We start from the raw sequence: 21,241 nt of genomic DNA, 5'->3' as shown, positions 1-21,241 counted from the left end.
ACGAGCAAAACGTAGTTGGTTGTTGAGCAGCGACAGAGGCGGCTCTCCTCTAGCCGATATTTCTCCTCTGCGTGCACGTTTCACATCCACTCGCGTACTCATCATCAAGTCTGTCTGCCTGATGAGCTTCTAGTTCGACTGTTAAAGATAGGCAATTTCGGTCTATGTGCCAAGTGCACCGAATCGCGTCAAGGCATATTACGAACTTATAGCGGAATGCGCCATGAGCCGAGCCTGCCTCCAAACTAAAGCACGGCAGTTGCCATGGGTACAATACGTGAGCCGCACTTGTTCCAAAAATCATTGGGTATGCATTATGTAGCGTATTTTGAATTAATTCAAAGTACATTTGAATTGCAGCAGCTAGGTCGCGTCTTGAAAGTCATAAAGATCACAGCAGAATGTTATTTTCAGCGAAGTCATCATACGCGGAGCACACCTTTTAACTTTTTTATTCTTATATTACCAGCTAGCAACCCATTGCTAGCTGTTGCTAGCAACCAGCTAGCAACCCTAACGTTGACCGGCTGTGTGAGCTTCCAGCCAAAGTGGATGACCTGCTTTCTTTGAGACCATCAGTTGATGCAATGAAGGAAACAATTAAGGGACTACAGGAATCAGTCGGAAAATGTGAATCAATGATGCAGCTGGTTACTGCAAACGATAAAGAGGTGAAGTTGCTCCGTTCCGAGGTTGAAGCACTCCAAACAACGGTGACAGATCAAACGGCAATGATAGAGCAGTTACAGGCGAACGTAAACTCATCCGAGCAATATAGCAGAAGGTGTAACATGGAAATACACGGTATTCCTTGCGCGAACGGCGAAGACCTGAGTGTGACTATGGCCGACCTTGCGGTGAAACTGGGGCTCGCGACCCATACCCCCGATAGAGTAGTAGCTTGCCACCGCTTACGCTCTAGGCGTGAGGGGGCTGCCCCCATTTTGGTGCAGTTCACCTCAGTGTCGGTAAAGGAACACTGGATGAATGCTCGCAAAAAGTTGGCCACCCTTTCTCGGTCTGAAAACCAGCAGAGGATATACTTTAATGAAAATTTGACTCGGACAAATAAGGACCTCTTCTGGCAAGCGCGGAACAAGGGAAGGGAAAAATCGTATAAGTTTGTGTGGGTTAAGAACTCCGCCATTTTTGCGAAAAAGGACGAGAACTCATCGCCAGTGCGTATCTCTAGCACTAGGGACTTGGGAAAAATAGTATAGAAATGGATAGCACTATACTAAACTCTGATTTCTCAACGTTTATTGACTCATTTCCGCCTAGTGCTAGTTCGCTCACGGTTTTACATGTAAATATCAGAAGCATTAGGAAATACTGGGACGAATTTCAACTCATTGTTGGGGCAACTGACACCGTTGTTGACGTTTTTGTCCTAACCGAAGTAAATGTTCGGGATGTGGGCGTTTCTCAAGGTCAGTTTTCTCTGCCTGGTTTTGAGGCTTTTTTCCTGACTCGCAACTCATCTAGAGGAGGAGGAATAGCTGTTTATGTTAAAAACACCTGGTCAGCAAGTACCATAGACATTACGCTCGAACATGCAGAATGTCTGACTTTAAAGTTATGTAAAAACAATTTCGTAGTATCCCTTCTGGCAGTTTATAGACCACCATCAGAAAATGTGCGTAACTTTTTAGATGAGCTAAGCGCGAGTTTACAAACTATGGTGCCTACCGATAAGCTTTGTATGGTGGGTGACATAAACATTGATTTACTAAAGCCTTTCAAAAGTGCCGTCTGTGATTATTTAAATATTCTGGCAAACTATGGTATTGACAGCGTAATTCAGACGCCTACTAGAGAAGAGTACTTGTCCAATCAAATTGTTAGTTCTTGTATCGACCATATAAATATCAGGAACTCAGGGGTTCCTATATTATCAGCCGTTATCAAACATAAATTGGCAGACCACTACTTTGTGGCATGTCGAATATACGCCGAGTTTATTTCTGAACCATTAGAACGACAAAACCAAATATTTATAATGAATGCAAGTAATTTTGATAGATTAATTTCTAGATATGACTGGAATCGGGTCATTGAAAATTATAACTGTCACGATGCCTACTTAAAGCTGGTTGAAATATTTTCAAGCTTCAGAGCCATGAGCACGAAAACTGTTACAGTTAAAAAACGCAGGCCAAATCGACCGTGGTTAACTTCAGACGTTCTTTCTGCTATAAAAGAAAAGGATATTTTATGGGCACGATGTCGTCGCTCTCCGCAGAACAAGGAATTAAAACTGCAATTTCAGGCACAGAGGAACCGTGTAAATGCACTCATTCGCTCAAGAAAGCGTCACCATTTTCATGATAAGTTTTTTCAATCACGATTTGATGTTTTGAAGACGTGGGCTCTTGTAAATGAAGTCAAGGGATGCTCTACTAGATCGTCTATTGACGATACAATTAAGAAACATTTTGGAAATGACATGTCACATGTTGCTGAAAGATTTAATCGCTTTTTCGCGTCGGTTTCGGGTGTGCTGCATGATGAAGATGTCATGCCCTCTAATCTTCAACGCTCCTGCTCAGCATCCGCCTTTTTACCAAACATTACGGCAGAAGATTTGCATACGCTTTTATTTAGTTTTAAGCTCGGCAAAGCACCCGGGGCAGATAACATTCGCCTTGCCGACTTACGGCGCAATCTCGATGCACTAAGTAACATCCTGCTTTACGTATTGAACGGAATTATAAACAGTGGTGTAATCCCTATTGGTTTGAAAAGTGCAATTGTTAGACCCATTTACAAAGGGGGTAAGCGTGACAGTGTTGAAAGCTACAGACCGATATCTATTCTGCCGTGTTTAGGCCTAGTATTCGAAAAGCATATACTGAAAACAATGACCATGTTCCTTGAGAAGTTTGATATGTTATCACCGTCCCAGCACGGCTTTATCTCTGGGCGTGGTACCGACTCGCTTCTTGAGGAATTCGTTGACACTTTAAATGAAACGTTTGACAACAACAAACATGCCTGTGCACTCTTTCTAGACGTTTCAAAGGCATTTGATTCTATTAGTCATAAAGTACTTAAGAAAACAATTCACGATTTCGGTTTCCGGGGGCCCTTTTTTTTGTATTCTTGAAGATTTCTTATCGAATCGGACGCAGCACGTTTCAGTTGGCAAAACCAGCAGTGTCAGTATAAATCTGAAAGCTGGAGTGCCTCAGGGGTCTGTTTTATCGCCACTCTTGTTTAATCTTTACGTAAATGACTTAGCCAAAGCTGTTTCCGGTTGCGATATTTATCAGTATGCCGATGATACTCTGTTAGTTTCTCGGCATATTAATTTGTGCAGTGCGATTTCTTTACTGCAAACCAATGCTACCCGGGTAATAGACTGGTTTGAGGCAAATTGTATTAAAATTAACATCGATAAAACACAACTAATGTGTTTTAGGAGTCCCCTGAAACGCAAATGTCCAGAAATTCCCTTTGTGTTGCACTCATCGAAATGTACGCGCTGCATATGTCCACCTATTAAATTTGTTCCTTCCAACAAGTATTTAGGAATCTTCTTCGACAGTGATCTGTCGTGGAATTCCCATCTAAGCTATATTGCCAAGCGTCTGCGAAGTGTATCATGTATGTTGTATTCTACAAAGGCCTTTTTTCCATTTTCTGTTCGCAAGATGATAGTCAATGCTTTAGCCTACGGGTTGCTACGGTACGGTATTACTATTTATGCAAACTGTTCAGTGCTGTGGCAAAATAAAATCGACACGATACTAAAAAGTATTTTGAGGGGTGTAGCGTACGCATCTATTTCTATGCCGAGTAATGAATTATTTGCATCCCTGTGCCTGCCGCGTTTCCTAGCTCTATTTAAAAGATGTGTAATTAGTAAGCATATCTGGCAAAGTTCTTTTAAAACGCCTCGTGTAGTGGAACGTGTCTTGAGAGACGGTGAACGTTTCATAATCCCACGTGTTTATACAAAATATGGGAAACGACTGCGCTCATTTTATGTACCCGAACTCTTTAACGGCTTACCGGACACGTTTTTTGGGATAACCACAAAGCGCCAATTAAAAAAAACTATAAGAGCAATATGCTAAAGTCATACTTACGCTCTTGTTTTCCAGTTTACATGCACTGTTAGTCCCCTTCGGCTTTATTAATTTGACCCTAATCTGGAATAATCTGCAGATAGTCCCCGATGCTGAATTTAAGCTTGGTTTCCCTTTTGGCCTTTGCCTCCAATATGAAATAGCAATAATTGTAACACGTGCTTGTCTCCAGTTATTGACAGGGTTTTTGTCTGCGGTCTGGTGGTTATTTGGTTTAGTTGTGTATGTGCTTTATATTTAAATGAGTGTTTTGCGGGAATTTGCATATGTATCCTGACTGCTGTGTGTGTGTTTTTTTTTTCCTTTATTTTTCATTGTTGTTTTGCGTGATATCTTTCAATGACTCGTTTGATGTTTTATTACACCGCTGCCGGGTTCAGTCCCACAAGCCGCTATTGGCTTTTGACGGACCCGCATATGTATGTATTGTATCTATATTTGTGCAATAAACATTATTATTATTATTATTATTATTATTATTATTATTATTATTTGACGAGTATTTTCGAATGTAATTCAATTAGTTTTTCGAAGTATTTGTGTTCTACTGAAGAAATTTTGTAGTAAAAGTAATTATAATAATACCTTACACACATCTTAAAATTCGTATTTAGTATCGTATTTAAAATAAATTTGTTGAGTATTTGGCATATCACTGGGGGAGGTGGGGCGGAAGAGGGTGCTGCATAAATTCTTAAAGCAAAATTGATTTCCTTTTTTTAACAAAATTTTTTTAACATGCACATACTACCGAGTTCTACTATTGAAACAAGCAATTCTGTAAAACAAATGCATAATTTTACAAAAAAAAAAAAAAGTTCGGTATTAAAGTGTGTTCAAGCACAACTACTCACCAGCTCCCGTCGTTGCCTTTATCACTGGTTATTAAGAGTGGGACTAAAAGTGTGAAAATAAGGTCTTATAATATGTCAAGACAGATGGATCAATCTAGCCTAAACAAACAGCTATCTCACGCGTCGCAATATTTACGAGCAGAAACCACAAGCGGAATATACAGTATAACTTCGCACACATATCGCGGCTTCGGCATCAATTCACGGCTGTTCGTTTCTAAACAAGGTTCTCCGCCTACTGTCGGTGAACCCTTGATCCCTCTTTAAAGTTTCGTTCCGCGTATGTTTTTTTGTTTTTTTTTTGTATTCTCAGACACCTATTTGTAAGCATTAGTTTCCGAATAAACATCGTTTTTTTATCGTTGCGCGAGGTGGAAGAACATACAAATATGCTATTCGATGTCTACCAGGGATTGAGACACACTGACGTCCTTGTGCTATTGATTCCCGCCAAACCCTGCAAATAGAGAACAACGTGCACATCCGAGAGAAACACATGTAACTGCGCCATAACAAGCTACACAAAAAAAATGTTGAGTGATTTGAAGATATCAGTAGGAGTTTCTAGCAACTCCGGCAAGACATGATTATTTTCTAAGATGAACGCAACACTCCACGGCGTCAAAGAAAGGAGTCTAAATATTATATGTGCGCACATAGGAACGAGAATGACGGGCACATCGAAACACGAGAAAATAAATAAATGTAAACAGGTCTTTGTCCAGACGAGTCCACAACAGATGAGCGAATGCCTTTTGAGCGAACAGCGGTCATTTGAGCAATTCGAAATTTAGGCGAATTACTGGGGCGCGTGTTAACACTACCGTCCCCCCTGCGTTCACGGCGCTGCACGGCGACAGTTGACGGCGGTTTTTTACAAAAAATGTTAACCCACCTGGCCTACCCGTAAACGCCGGTTCGCGGCGGCCGACTCTTCGCTAAAGTGTACACAGATGAAAAGTCGGTGTTCGCTAAAACATCCTTTGACCAACTGGGTGCCACCCGCCCCAGGAATAAAAGTCAAGCTGAAGCCGTTACATGTACCATTATGTTCTCGCTGATAGAAATTTGCAGCTTAAAAGCTTACAAGGTAGCTTTCTCCTATCACATCTTAGGAGAAAATATAAAATCCACTCACTCAAGGTGCCCTTATTTCAGTGTACCTATAGTCCATGTCGACAATGACCACATTTCAGCAGCAGAGATCAAGTTGCAAACGAAGTAGCTTCCCCGAGGTGGCCCAAGCATTCAGATGCTCCAGACGTCCTAGTTTGTTAGAGCCGCCCTGGCAAACCTCAGAAGCGCACACTCATAATATAAAGGACGACCCCAGAAAATAATGGAGTAGCTCAAGCGTCGTCACCGCTGGATCGTGGGAGCGTGCCGAAGCCAACTGTCTCAACGGTCGACCCGTCAAAGCTCTGACCGCGGATCCATCGAGGATGGTCGGGGAAACCGAGATCAAGTGTGTAGTCATGTGAGAATAGTTCCTGAATTCCTTGAACTCACTTACCATCTTATGCGGCTTCTCCTCCCTCCCCTTCTTTCTTCGGTTTACATTTTTTAAATTTTTATAGGAAGAAAACATAAAGGCCCGTTCACACTCTTGCGACCGAATAAGACCGAGAGAAACCAGAGCGGTTTTTAAGCCTCTTGCGATCTCTTAGGACCAGCTCCGCTGCAGTGCATCCGGCCGTAACAAGTCGCAAAAGGCTTAAAAACCGGTCTAGTCTCTGTCGGACTTACTCGGTCGCAGTAGTGTGAATGGCGCTTAAAGGCTTACAGAAAGGTTACAGTGAAGATTATTAGGTTACCGGGCTTTTCATAGAGCGAGGTAGCCCGTCAGTTGCCATTCAAGTAACCTTTAGATCGCCTCGCTTTGTGGCTTTCATTAAAGCCTTGTAACCTAATCTTGACGAAAATAATTTAAAGATCAAAACGACTGCCGTTGTATCTCTTATGTTATAGGTAATTCAGGTTTAGAAGTTACATTATAAGTTGCCAAGCTTAGAGTGTATGGCCGAAAGGAAACGGTCCTCCGTACTTCCAGGAGATTCGTGTTTGTTCTTATCCGGAGTGCAACAGAGAAGGTGGCCAACGTGACCTTGCCGAGTCAGTCTCGCGAGTGTTCGACGCCCCAACGTTCTAGAGCGAATATTTGAGGTAACTATCATAACAGACAAGGAGCCGAGCGCGGCTTTACCGACTCACTGCCCCGGCGACGACGACTCTCGCACCCTCGTTCTCGTAAGCTGTTAAGCTGAAACGCCGACGCCTCGACACTCTCTGGTACCGCCTGCGGCACTCGTTACTGCTTTCTCGTCACTCGTTCTTTCTTTTGTTTGTAACACAATTTCGCAGATCAAACCTTTATTTTCAGTTTTAAACTCGTTGATCAGTTTTCGCCAGCCTCAATACAACTACGTAAAGCGTAATAAGATGAAAAAATAGTTGTCTGGAATTTTCTTGCATAGGTCCTTAGTCACATTTGTTGAATTTCATTGCATACGTCCTTAGTGACGTACGTCAAGAGAAAACTAACGGATAAGCCGAAAGCCTATCATATCGGTGGGGAGCTATAAATAAAGGTAAATTATGTGGTAGTCGTTTTGAGGCTCGTGAACAAGAAAATTATATATCTTCAAGTTTCCTACAGCAGTGGTTCTCACCCAATGATGATTCGCGGACCCCTTGTGGCTAGGCAAAAGGGATGGAGGACCGCCTTTGTGTTGAGGGGACGGGAGAGGTGTAGGTTAATTATGATAATGATTCAATAAATGAACATACTTATGTGCTAGTGTGAAGAAGGCTTCTTTCTTCGACATACACACGAGAAGCCTTACCCGAAAATTGAAACATTTCTTCTTAATCTGAAAAAAAAAGACGGCTTTTATTGCCGGTCTCCACTGATGAAGCAGGGCTTTCTTGGACCCCTAACATGCCTTCGCGGACTCCAGACGGTCAGTGGACCTCTGTTCGAGAACTCCTGTCCTAGAGAAACAAATGTAACATAATTCAAGTAGATGTTTTATTTTAAATACCAATTTTACTATCTTCCAAAGTTAGCCATTAACTGCAAATTTATATTTTCGGAAAGGGTGATAAATGTATTTATTTGTTATTCTAAATAGAGCTCTCGCGGTTCCATCTGTTAACCTCGTGCTCTAGAATATTAGTTTCACAAGAGGCTTTCATACAATATCAGAAAAAACTGAAAACGCATAAACCAGCGTATATTACATCAAACATTTAAAATTTGTGGTATTTGATGTATGCCGGCTGACGATCCCTCCTGTGTTTCGTTAAATGGGACTGAATGACTTAGTGACGCACATACCTAAATCTGCAATTAGGAGTTTATTATTTATATAGTTTGAAGGTTCGAGTCTTCGCCTAGCCAGGAGAGAATTGAAGCAATAATATTTGGATTAATAAAAGAGTATTTTTCTAGCATGTCTCGACGAATCGCCATGAGCTGAGGTGCCACTTGGCATAAAAGCCATGCGGGTCATCTGCTCATTGTCCGGCAGATACAAACTTGACACGTTTTTAAAACCCGGGTTAGCGCCAGGATCTCCATTACACGAGTTGCTGAAGAGTGTACAGGCGACTCGTTAAGGCAGTCGCTAAACTAACCGGTGTAGATTGCCGCGAGCGTAGACGCCACAGGTTTCACGTGAAACACCACTGCCTAGCGACTTGCTGCGGATTTTTCAAGGATTTGGAAGCATTGACGACGGACATCCTACTACGCCCACTAAAACGACAACAATAATACTTAAAAAACAAGCGAGCTGGTGATGATTCATGGTGATAAAACCCGAGGCTCAGGAACACAGAAGGGGACGAACACAACACATGCCTTCGCGTTGTGTTCGTCCCCTTTTGTGTTCCTGCGTCTTGGATTTTATTACCATACAACGACAACTACACCATCAAAAACGGATGTCATTTTCAGTGGCGGGAAGAGTACATTAAGCTACTGAAGTAAGATACCATTATTTCTGTAAAAGACCTCAGCCGGCGCAGCTGTTGTGTGGTGTACGGCAAACGATTGAAACGTTTTTTAAGTGCGTTTAACCAGACGGTCCCAGCTGCACCCTCTGGAACACTACACTCGTTCTATTGCACTTGCAGGATACAGTTAAACATATATCTAAAGCATTTTTTTCCGCTAATATTAAACGAAAGCATCAACATCTGCAAGACCCATCTGACATCTTTGCAATACCTCTCTAGGTCAAAATGGTCCTCTGCACGGAGGTAAGCTCACTCTCACTCAGTGACTTCACGAGACGTAGGAGGCCTAGGATGGCGGGAAGGTAGTTGGGCAGTGGGATAACTTCACAAAACAAACGTTATATGCTAGAGACTGTAGCCCCGTGATCGTTTTAACTCTGGATCGCTTCGTCAACTGCGGTGAGTATTTCTTTTCTTACTTAGCTTCCCTCTTGGTTTCTACCCCCGAGCAAAGGTCTACGACAGAGGATGCACTCATTATAATGATCAACTTAATGTTCTCGAGATTATAAATTTTGACACCCTGCCGGCCGGAGTGACGCAATTCTAGTACTAAGGGAAGATGGACGAATGAACAGACGCCTACCTGCGCTTTTGCGTAAGCAAAAAGACGAAACACGCCTTCTTTTCAAGTGCTTTCAAGCGGAAGGCGGTTTTACGTGACCTACTTCCGGCTCACGATCTCGCCGAACACCATTTTAATCAAATTTCGACCGAACTATTTTTAGGCGCCCCCCCCCCCCCCCCCCCCCCATTAAAAAGTTTTCCAGATCACTCGGGTCCTTTCTCGTAGTGACCGACTGCACCGACCATAGTGGTCTGCAACATAGAAGAGCAGGTTCATATTTCTGTTTTATATGTAGCAGTTTGTGTACGATCTGAAGACGAGCCTACGATCGAGAGGTCCACACGCCGGCGATGAAAATGGCCCCGGTAGACGCCTCCGAGGCGACTCTGAAAGCAAAATAAAGACGTAGTAAGCATGGATCTATGCAGCTCAATTACGTCCTTCGTCGTACCTGCTGAGATGTAGCCAGTCGCCACGTTTGTGCATGCTTGTAGTATTGCTCGCGATGCTTTTAGTATTGGCGACCAACACTGAAAGCAACGCAAATAACAAAACGTCTTCATGGAAACTAATGGGGAATGTGACGAAGGCTTTTCGTCAACATGGGGAAACGCGGGTTGCTGGAAGTGAAAAGGTGTTTTGTGAAACCGCTCCATAATTACTATCCGACAAAATATCAGAATTTTCTTGGAATTCTTTGATACTGTAGAGTTCGGTGCTACTGCTCACCCCAAAGAAGGACCAACGAGGGAGATCGAAGAAAACACACATGTACTTTACGCTTGCGGTGGATCATCTCTCGCAGACCGAGCCTCGGCCATGGCTCGCGCGCACGTTGCGCGCCGGGCGCGGAGCGCGAGTTCTTTTGCGCGGTGTCGGGTCTCAAAGCCCACAAACTCTCCCCCCCCCCCTCCCCCCTTCTTTGTCCTCTGGCTCCGTGGCTGTCCTCTCTGGTTGGTGGTGGTAGAGGAGGAGGGGGTTGTGACGATGCAGGCGGCCGGATGCGGTTCGTGGAGGCCGCCTCTGGATTGGTGATGCGGTTGTTGCAGTTGCCAATGAAGTCCCGATCTGCATCTTGATGTCGGAGAACTGTGAGTTGTTTTGGTGACGCACTGCTCTCTGCTTGGCCAAATGGTCATTTATCTGCACCATTACACTGCCGTTCCTGTTCTTCAGTGATCTTGACGACGTTGTCGTACAGGCAGAGCAGGTTGAAGAGCTTCTCGGCGTTCATCTTGTTAGAGTTGAGGCCGTACAACAGCAGCAGGGACCCCTGATGCGGGTCCACCGCCTGAGGACGAGTGGGCACCCCCGGGGCCGTGGCTGGCAACGTAACGCTCAGGTGGTCCTTCGTATCGGCCCTGGTCTCCATTGGAGTGCCCCGTAGCCGTCGTTGTAGCCGTTGCCGGGACTGCTGATCTGGCTCTCTCAGGTCCCGCCGTGGTCGTAGTTCTTGCGTCTGGCGGCGTAGCTAGGGCCGGTAGAAGGTCCTCGGCTGCTTACTGCGTTGCCGTAGTCCCCGAAACCACGTGGCTCAGCGAGGGCGTTGAGAGAACCTCCGGCAACGGTTGGGGCGGTAGCGAGACATGTCGAAGGTTCGAAAAGAACAAAAGAAAATAAAAGAATCAACAGTTGTCTTCTGGAGAGGCTTCTACAAGAAAGCGTCGGCGTTGGGCGCGGCAATAGACTAGCTAAATTTGCGAGCACACTGTCGGTTTATATCGCACAGAACTACGCTCACAATCTGTATGGTGCGGAAACTAGTTCTCGTCAAAGCCTATTGCAACGCGCATTTTCTAAATCTTCGTCTTCGTCTTCGTCACCAACATCAAAAAGAGTCCTTGCAGCATTAAGTTCATTTTTAAGTATATCCCGGATCGGCATCACTCTCCATCTGCGAGAGGAGTTCGTCGTCCGATTCGTAATACCGTTTGAGGTTGGTGACATGAACAGGTCCAGCGAGTCGTCCAGACTCACAATGAACGAGCGTGTACGTGAGGCGTGAGACCTTGTCTCGCACTCGATACGGACCATCGCACCTGTTTGCCAGGGAAACTGTGAAACCTCTGGAGGCGTCACTAAGTGGGTGTGTCCTCCTGAGTACAAGATCTCCAACTTCGAATTATTGCACGTCCCGGTGGCCACGATTGTACTGCTCAGCCTGCTGAAGCCGTGCGGCGTCCAAGCTCTCCCGGGCATAACGAACGATGTCCCTGAGTCTGCGTCGTAGGCTTCGTACTGCACCCGTGTCGATCATCTCTTGGAGCGCCTTGTCCAGCAGGGCTCGCTTGTGTACGCTCATAGGTCGAGGGTTGCAGCGTAGAGGCCGTGTATTCCCGGTGCCAATTGAATGCTTTAGGACACCGGTTCTGCCGGGGTTCTCCGTGAACATCGGCGAAAACGCCTCCAGGAGTCTTTGGAGACGCCGCTTTTGCTGGTCCGCAGCAGGACACTTCTGCAAAGAATCGCTTACCGTACATGGGAGTCGCAAAGCAGGCGTTCTAACGCCAACGTTATCGACACTGACGATACAATCCTCTTGTCTGGTAAATGGGATCAGTTTCGAGTCACTACCTAACCGGTAGCCTTTGTTTGGAAAGTCCAGAACCAGGTTCTCCCCGAAAATGAAATCTCGCCCCAAAATAATCGGTACCGTGAGACCAGGTAAGCAAACGAAGCGCTGACGGAATTTTTTCTCGTTGAACCCGATCTGTAACCTCACAGCTTGACTCGCGAGCATTTTTGGTCCTGATGCTAGCTGTAAGCGCACGTTAGTCTCGCGCAGGTTAGCTTTCTGCTCTTTGCAGCGTTCAATCAGGTAGTCCCCAATAAGCGACAGACTCGCACCGGTATCAATCAGCGCTGCGACAGCTATTCCGAGCACTGTAACTGTCATACGAGGCTCAATTAGCTCAAGGTCGGGCTGAATTCGACATACCGATGGAAGGTTTGCCGAGCTGTCCATGGTCATCGCGGCCGGCAGGCGTTCAGGGGTCAACGCCACCGGCCGTACTCGTTTCCCGAGGCTGCAGGGCGGTTCCGCCGCAGGTCGGGGCAGTCACGCCGAAAGTGGCCATGGCGACCGCAGCCGAAGCACCGCACCGAGTTGCGCCGGTCAGGGCCGTGTGTCGGGCTTGCTTGCGCTTGTCGTTGCGGCCCTTCTTGGTGTCCCTTGTTGGACCAGCGATCGGCGCCCCGGTTGGCATTGCGGGGGAAGGACCTTAAACGGCTTTCACCCTGTCGTAGTCTCGACCCAGCCGGCCGGGCACGTAGCCGGGTGTCCGAACCATCGAGTGGTTTCCCGCGCTCCCATTGCCCGAAGGCGTAGGAGTCCAGCGCACGGGGGGGACAGACCGCGCCATCCAGGGTTTGGCGCTGAGTCGGACCTCTTCTGGGCCCGGGAGCTCGCCAGGCACAGGACGGCTCAAGAGCTTCTTCAGGCGGTGGCGGGGGCCGATACTGCAGCTCGGCCAGGAGCGTCTCTTGTATGCCGTGAGCGTCCCGGGCCAGTTGCTCCAGGGTGGAATACGTGCGGCCATGCAGGTAGGGCTGGAATCTTGGGTGGCTCTGCTGCATCACCCGAGCAACCCTGTCCGACTCCGACGTCGTTGGGCAGGCTCTGTCATAGAGTTCCTGCATCACCCGTACATATTCGACGAGGGTCTCGTCCGGGTGCTGGGTCCGGCGCTCCAGTTCTCGCTGGACTCGAGAATGGTACGCAGGTGGAAGGAATTCATTTTGAAACTTCCGCCGAAAGTCTTCCCAGGTGAGGAAGGGGGCCACGATGCGCCACCAGCGCGCGGCGCTCGCCTGGAACGCCACGGGCAGAACCCGCGCAAGGACGTACTCGTCCGAGGCTGCCGTGGCGAGCTTATAGGCCGCCAGCTCGGCCAGGAAGTCGGCCATGGACTTCCGGTCGTCGTAGCCCGTGTACAACGGAACCGGCACCTGGGGCCGTGGACCTTGCCCTTGAGGTCCGTGGTCAGCCAGGACCACGCGTTGCGCGACCGTGTCGCAGCGGTTGGCCACCCGAGCCGTCAGGTCCACGGACGTCGAGTCAGGCCCCTCTCCGGTCTCGCCTTGGTCTGCGGCGGCTCTTTGGCGGTTCTGCATCGCAGAAACAACAGCAGAAAAACAGCCCAACACAAAAACAAAACAAAACACGAAAGAACAGAACAACACGCAATATACTACAATATGCACACTATTCACAACGGCCAAGCCCCAATGGCAAAGATGGCGTCCGGTGGCCGAAGCCTTGTCGAACGACCACGTAGGCCTATCGGGTATGACAACGCGAGAAAAACCAGGCTAACACGCCTAAAACGGGCTAAAAGCCTGCAGTCCAACCCGCGGGGGAGCAGTAGGCCTCGCGTTGGGAATGTAATGTAGGGTTCGGTGCTACTGCTCACCCGCAAGAAGGACCAACGAGGCAGATCTTAGAAAACACAACTTTACTTGTTCGTGGCAGTAAACCGACTGCCGAGCCCCGAGCCTCGACCGTGGCTCGCGCGCACGTTGCGCGCCGGGCGCGGAGCACGGTTTCTTTTGCCCGATGATGGTCCGCAAAGCCCTCAAACTCCCCCCCCCCCCTTCCCCCCTTCTCTGTCCTCTGGCTCCGTGGCTGTCCTTTCTGGTTGTTAGTGGTAGAGGAGGAGGGGGTTCTGACGATGCAGGCGGCCGGATGCGGTTCGTGGAGGCCGCCTCCGGATTGGTGATGCTTTTGTTGCAGTTGACAATGAAGTCCCGATCTGGATCTTGATGTCGGAGAATTGTGCGTTGTTTTGGTGACGCGCTGCTCTTTGCTTGGCCAGGTGGTCCTCCACCTGCACCATGACACTGCCGTTCTTGTTCTTCAGTGATCTTGACGACGTTGCCGTACGGGCAGAGCAGGTTGAAGAGCTTCTCGGTGTTCATCCTCTCAGAGTTAAACACCATCACCAGGGACCCCTGATGCTGGTCCGCCGCTTAAGGACGAGTGGGCACGTCCGGAGCCGTAGCTGGTAACGTCGGGCTCTGGTGGACCTTCATAGCGGTCCTGGTCTCCATTTTTGTGTCCCGTAGCCGTCGTTGTAGCCGCTGCCGGGGCTGCTGATCTGGCGGCGTAGCTAGAGCCGGTACAGGGTCCTCGGCCGCCCACTGCGTTGCCGTAGTCCTTAAAACCACGTGGCTCATCGAAGGGGTTCAGACGACATCCGGCAGCGGTTGGGGCGGTAGCGAGACATGTCGAAGGTTCGAAAAGAACGGGAGAAAAAAAAAGAATCAACAGTTGTCTTCTGGAGAGGCTTCTACAAGAAAGCGTCGGTACGCTGGGCGCGGCAATAGACTAGCTAAATTTGCGAGCACACTGTCGGTGTATATCGCACAGAACTACGCGCACAATCTGTATGGTGCGGAAACTAGTTCTCGTCAAAGCCTAATGCAACGCGCATTTTCTAAGTCTTCGTCTTCGTCTTCGTCACCAACATCAAAAAGAGTCCTCGCAGAATTAAGTTAATTTTTAATTATAACCCGGATCGGCATCACTCTCCACCTGCGAGAGAACTTCGTCATCCGAATCATAATACCGTTTGAGGTTGGTGACATGAACGGGTCCAGTGAGTCGTCCAGACTCACAATGAACGAGCGTGTACGTGAGGCGTGAGACCTTGTCTCGCACTCGATACGGACCATCCCACCTGTTTGCCAGGGAAGCTGTGAAACCTCTGGAGGCGTCACTAAGTGGATGTGTCCGCCGGAGTACAAGATCTCCAACTTTGAATTGCACGTCCCGGTGGCCACGATTGTACTGCTCAGCCTGCTGAAGCCGTGCGTCGTCCAAGCTCTCCCGGGCATCACGAACGATGTCCCTGAGTCTGCGTCGTAGGCTTCCTGCAAACTGACCGTATGAGCGAGCAGCGCCACGGTTGTTGGTCGTGCAAGTGTTTTCCAGTGGGAAAGTCAGCTCTTTTCCGAAATTAAGGCAAGCTGGCGTAAAACCTGTAGACCGGTTAACGGTTGTGCGTGTTGCTAACGCGAGCTCTGGGAGCTTCGCGTCCCAGTCAGGGTGACGTTCGGTGTGAGCTATTAACATCGATTTCAGGTTTCGGTTCACCCGCTTTGTGATGTTTGCCTGTGGGTGATAAGGAGACGTCCGCTTGTGTTGTATGCCTGTCACAGGCTCGTCCGGGGTTGGTAAGAAAAGGGTCGGGAGACAGAGAGTTAGAAAAAAAAACAGGGCATATATTTGCACACACAAAAGAAATATCAGTATGGAAGGAAAAAATGTAATAAGACTACAAGTAAAGTCACAACAAAGAAATAAGCAGTTCGAACTACGGGGCTATCGTCCTAGAGATTCACCGGCATATGTCGTGACGAGGCTCGGTTCCTGGCTTCTGTAGCCGCTCAGTCCAGGGCGGTGTTGAGGTGGCGTAGCTGCTCATGCCTCCGCTGTTCCCTTCACACCGTGCGTAGCGGCGGGTTCTGGTTCAGGTCGTCGATACCGGGACACAGCCGGTCAGATCCTTCAAGCAGCTGCCGAACGTCGCGGCTCGTGCTCTTCACGCACCTTTTTCGCACCCGTCACTTCGTCCTTCACGTTCTTCCTTCCACAAAACCATGACACCCCCCAACTTCAAGAAGTTTATAAGATAAACTTTTCTTTCTTGATGCCTGGTACTTCCGAGAACTCCATCTTGACGTCACCGAGCACAAGCCACCCCCACAATTCTCCTACACGACACTTTCACGACACGACCTTCTCGATGACCTTAAAACGACGTCCGGTTGCACCGCACCACACTTGGCCGGAGGGTCCTCTCCATCCACATTCAAATCGTGGATTTCTTTTGTGAGAACTCACTGTAGCCACACACATATGCAAAGGCCCCGTCTTAAGTCTGACAAAAGACATTGGCACACATACAACACAAAAAGATATATATACATTGAGGGAACCCATCCTCTTCGGGGTCTCGACTAGTTATCCCTAACAAAAAATCTTAGTTTAAAAGAAAAATAAACGTCTAAATGCGGCTAAGAAAGTCTGCTCCCACGTTATCCCTGCCCTTTATGTATTCCACGTGAAAGCTATGATCTTGCAAAGCCATAGTCCACCTCATCACTCGCCTGTTTGTATGCTTAGCTTTGTTTAGGAATTCCAGTGGTTGGTGGTCGGTCTGAACTCGAAAAGTTCTGCCGTACAGAAGCAACCTAAATCTGGCAACGGCCCATACCAATGCCAGACATTCCTTTTCTATCGTTGCGTAGTTCCTTTCTGCGGTGCTGAGCTTTCTACTGGCGTACGCCACGGGATGTAGCATTCCATCCTTTTCTTGAAGCATCACTGCACCCAGACTCGCGTCAGACGCGTCTGTCCTTAGCACGAACTCTTTCTCGGGGTCTGGCGCCAGCAAGATGGGAGGGCGTCCCAGCTTGGTCTTTAGTTCATTGAAGGCCTCCTCTTGCTCCGGCCCCCATTCAACCTCATTGCGGGCTCCTTTTCTGGTGAGGTCTACTAACGGCGCGGCAAGACCCGCATAGTCCTCTACGAACTCGCGGTAGAACCCCGTGAGTCCAAGGAACGATCTTACTTGTCGCTTCGTTCGCGGTCTTGGTACGTCTTGAATCCGTTCAATGATCTTAGGGTCCGGTGATATCCTTCCCATTCCGATCTCGTGTCCCAGAAAGCTGATCTCCTTAAAGCCCACTTCACATTTCTTTGGCTTTACGGTAATATTAGCCTCGCGCAGGCGCCTAAAAATGCAGCGAAGCGTATCAACGTGCTCTCTCCACGAGCTTGTGGCGATCAGGATGTCGTCGATGTAGTGGTGTGCATCTGGGATGCCGTCTAACAATTTTCGCATCAGTTTCGTGAATGTCGCAGAAGCCGTTCTTAAACCAAAGGGCATGACCTTGAATTGGTAAAGCCCACTCGTCGAAGAGAAGGCAGTCTTTTCCTTGGCCTCTTCTTTCATAGGTATCTGCCAGTACCCTTTTGCTACATCAAGCTTCGAGAAGAAGCGCTTCTGTCACGCCTTAGCAAACGTGACGTCGATCCGTGGTATCGGTTCCGTATCGGGCTTGGTCACGTCATTGAGCCTCCTGTAGTCAATGCAAAACCTGTTTGACCCGTCTTTTTTCTTTACCATTACCACTGGCGCGTTGTATGATGAGTTACATCTCTCAATCACGTCCAGCTCTAACATCTCGTCGATTTCTTGCTCGACTGTTTCCTGAACCGACAGCGGCAGTGGGTACTGCTTCACATGTATTGGTCGGGACGTAGTCAGTTGAAGGTCACAGGTCAGCAGACTCGTCCTGCCTGGAAGGTTCGAAAATATATCTTTGAAGTCCTCAATCAGCTCTCGTACCTCATCACGCTTTTGGGATTCCAAGTGTTCGTTTATGTTGTCGTCTTCCCATCCTTGCTGCCTCGTCCAGCTTGGCGTAGGAATTCCCTCTGTATCTTCAAAACTTAGCTCGCTTGCGACTTCATTTTTCTCTTGAGAATCCATTACCATACCGCAATGTTGCCTACCTTGTTGACTTCCTTCTCTTTCTTCATATCTTTTAAGCATATTGATGTGAAACACCTTTTTCTTGCCTCCTACGTCTAACTCGTAATCCACATCATTCTTTCTTGCGACTACGGGGAAGGGACCTTTCCATTGCATGATCATCTGGTTCAGATCGGTGGGGAGCAGAATGAGCGCCAGGTCTCCTTGCTTCATATGTCGGTTGCAGCTCTTCCTGTCATAGTATTTCTTATACTTCTCCCTTGCTTCATGCAGGCATACGTGCGCCAGCTTGCATGTTTCCTCTAGTTTTTCCCTTAGTTCCAAGATGTATCCATATGCCGTCTTCATGTCTTCCTTCAGGGCTTCGTTCGACCACAACTCCTTGAGGATGGCCAGTGGTCCTCGTACTCTTCTCCCGTATAGCAGTTCAAATGGCGAGAACCTGAGGCTAGCCTGGGGCACCTCTCTGTAGGCGAAAAGCAAAGCTGGGAGATATCTATCCCAATCCTTTGGTCTTTCTTTGCACATCCTCCTTAGCATCTGCTTGATGGTGCCATTAAACCTCTCGACCAGGCCGTTGCTGATGGGATGATAGGGAGTGGTTAAGAGTTGCTTCATCGATAGAAGCCGGCTCACCTCTCCCATTAGCTCAGAGGTAAAGTTGGTGCCGCGATCGCTAAGGATCTCTGCCGGTACTCCATACCGCGTGAACATCTGAACCAACGCCTCGGCTACCTGCTGGGACCCAATGCTCTTCAACGCTACTGCGTCAGGATACCTCGTGGCCATGTCAACCATTGTAAGAATATACCTATTCCCCGAGCTTGCGATAGGCACTATAGGACCGATGATATCTATCGCGACTCTTTGAAAAGGTGTCTCGATGATTGGCATGCTTCCTAAGGGGGCCTTGCCCACCTTGCCTTTGGGTACGGTGCGTTGGCACACGTCACACGAACGAACGTACCTTTTGATTTCGCTTTGCATACATGGCCAAAAGAATTCTTCCGCCACCAGATTGAGGGTGTTCTTCGCCCCCTGGTGTCCGGACATAACGCTGTCATGTGCCATAGTTACAGCAGCGGCCCTGAACCTTTTTGGGAGAACCAGTTGTTCTGATCTTCTGCCGGATGAGTATACGACGCTCCTGTATAGCAGGTCGTTCTTCAGCAGAAACTGAATCCTTGTCCTGGAATTATGTTTCTTCGTTGTCTTCCCTACATCGTTGAAACACTTCGTAAGAGTAGCGTCCTCTTTCTGCTGCTTTCCGAGTTCCTCGGCTGTTGTATCGGTTACTGACACCTGCGCGACTTTCAGAGGGCGTTCTAGTTTTCCTATTGGACTTCCAGCTTCTCTCCCCTCGCTCGCGGACGCAGCTACGGCTGGTTTCTCATCCGGGAGCTCGTCGATGCTCTTGGTTGCTTCCATTGCACTGCGACAGCCCACGTTGACTCTGATGGCGTTCGGACACGTTTCGTATCTCTCCTTCGGCTTGTCTAGGCAGTCGCCGAGATTGTCTTCATTGTTCTTTTCCCATTCTGGGTCAGGGTCATTAGCCTCACGCATTTGCGGTATGTTTCCCAGTATCAAGTCGTATAGGGGGTTACTGACGCACTTCGCCGTTACCTTTCCCGTGTAGTAGGGTGTTCGTATCAGAATAACCGCCTCCGGCAGGTACCGAACTGTTCGATCTAATAAAAACACTGGACTCGACTTTCCAGTTAGGTTCTCTTGAGGGACTAGTTCTTTGCGAACAACCACGGTGTTGCAGCCGGTGTCCCTTAACACCGTTATCTTGTGTTCTCCCAGTCGTCCTTCCACTACCGGCATGTTCTCCGACAGAAATTTCGGGGCTCTCCCCATGATCGCATTCACTACCGGGATCTTGTCACCATTATCCAGGGTGACGTAGGAATCGTCGGCGTTTTCGCAATTATCTGTTGGCACCGTGTACAAGCACGACGCCTGATGTTTCTCGTTCTGCCTTCCCTTACAGTTCTCTGCCTTGTGGCCACTACGGCCGCAATCCCAACATGTCAGGGACCTCATAGCTTGGCCGTTACTTCTGCAGTTTTCTGCCTTGTGCCCAATCTTCCCACAAAGGAAGCAGCGGATACTCTTTCGGAGACCACCCCTTGCGTGTTTATCTTCGTTTCCAGCGTCTTGCCTGTTTGTCGCCTCGTCTCGCTTTTGCTTACCCGTGCTATGCTGCACCTGGGCCTCCAAGAAGAGGTCAGCTTTAGCTGCTACGTCATCCAGCCTCTGACAGTCGCGCTCTCTCAGGAAGACCGTCAGCTTGCTCGAGCATGTCAACAGAAATTGTTCCACTAGGATATTGTCTCGCAGTGATTCGAACGTTTTCTCAACTCCCGCTATTTCGAGCCATCTATCAAAGTACCCTGCCAGTCGAGCAGCAAATTGTCTCATCGTTTCGCCGTCCTCAGGTTTGGAGTCGCGAAACCTCTCGCGGTATCCTTCTTTAGTGTAACGAAATCGCTGGAACAGCGCCAGCTTGATTTTGGCGTAGTCTAGAGCATCTTCAGGTGTCAGTCGGCCGACCACCGTCAGCGCCTCTCCGGTCAAACATAAGCCTAAAGTCGTGGCCCACTTCTCCACTGGCCAACCCAGCCCTGTTGCGGTACGCTCAAAGCGCTGCAAATAGGCATCTAGATCGTCCCTTCGTTCATTGAACTGTGGAATCAGTTTGTGGGGACTTCCGTGACTCCCTCGGCCTGACTCTTCCCCGCGGCCGCTTTCCGAATTTGCGGCACCTTCACCTCGCCCTTCACGAGCCGCAATCCTCAACTGCAGGACCTCTCGTTCCTTATCCAACTTAGCGCTTTCGGCCGCTAACATTCTTTGAGCCGCATCACGGTCCTCCCTAGCGTTATCGCGCTCTTGAGCTCTCTCAGCTCTACTACGCGCTCTTTCCTCATCAACCCATTTTTTTAACTCGTCCCCAGTATACCCCAATTCCTTAGCTGCCGCGATTATTCTATCGAGCTCCATAGTGATGCACCAGTCTCAAATCTCCGTCTCCTCTCTCATCTCCCGGAAAACGAACTAGGAAGTAATGGGCCGCGCCATCCTGGCAGGCTCGCCAAATTGTCACAGGCTCGTCCGGGGTTGGTAAGAAAAGGGTCGGGAGACAGAGAGTTAGAAAAAAAAACAGGGCATATATTTGCACACACAAAAGAAATATCAGTA

General features: G+C 48.4%; 1 protein-coding gene across 1 annotated transcript; it reads right to left on the bottom strand.

Annotated features, from left to right (window-relative positions):
- Positions 1-10,668: 10,668 nt before the first annotated feature.
- LOC120848115 lies at positions 10,669-20,461 on the bottom strand. The gene is made up of 3 exons (XM_040220055.1): positions 18,055-20,461; positions 17,663-17,838; positions 10,669-10,824 (listed from the first exon to the last, which is right to left on the bottom strand). Exons 1-3 carry the CDS (start codon positions 20,459-20,461, stop codon positions 10,669-10,671), a joined length of 2,739 nt encoding a protein of 912 aa, XP_040075989.1.
- Positions 20,462-21,241: the final 780 nt, after the last annotated feature.

The sequence above is a fragment of the Ixodes scapularis genome, unplaced genomic scaffold (genome assembly GCF_016920785.2).
Source record: "Ixodes scapularis isolate PalLabHiFi unplaced genomic scaffold, ASM1692078v2 PGA_scaffold10__122_contigs__length_95168666, whole genome shotgun sequence".
Lineage (NCBI taxonomy): Eukaryota > Metazoa > Arthropoda > Arachnida > Ixodida > Ixodidae > Ixodes > Ixodes scapularis.
The sequence above is the reverse complement of the archived record's forward strand: the minus strand, read 5'-3'. Positions and strand labels throughout refer to the sequence as shown.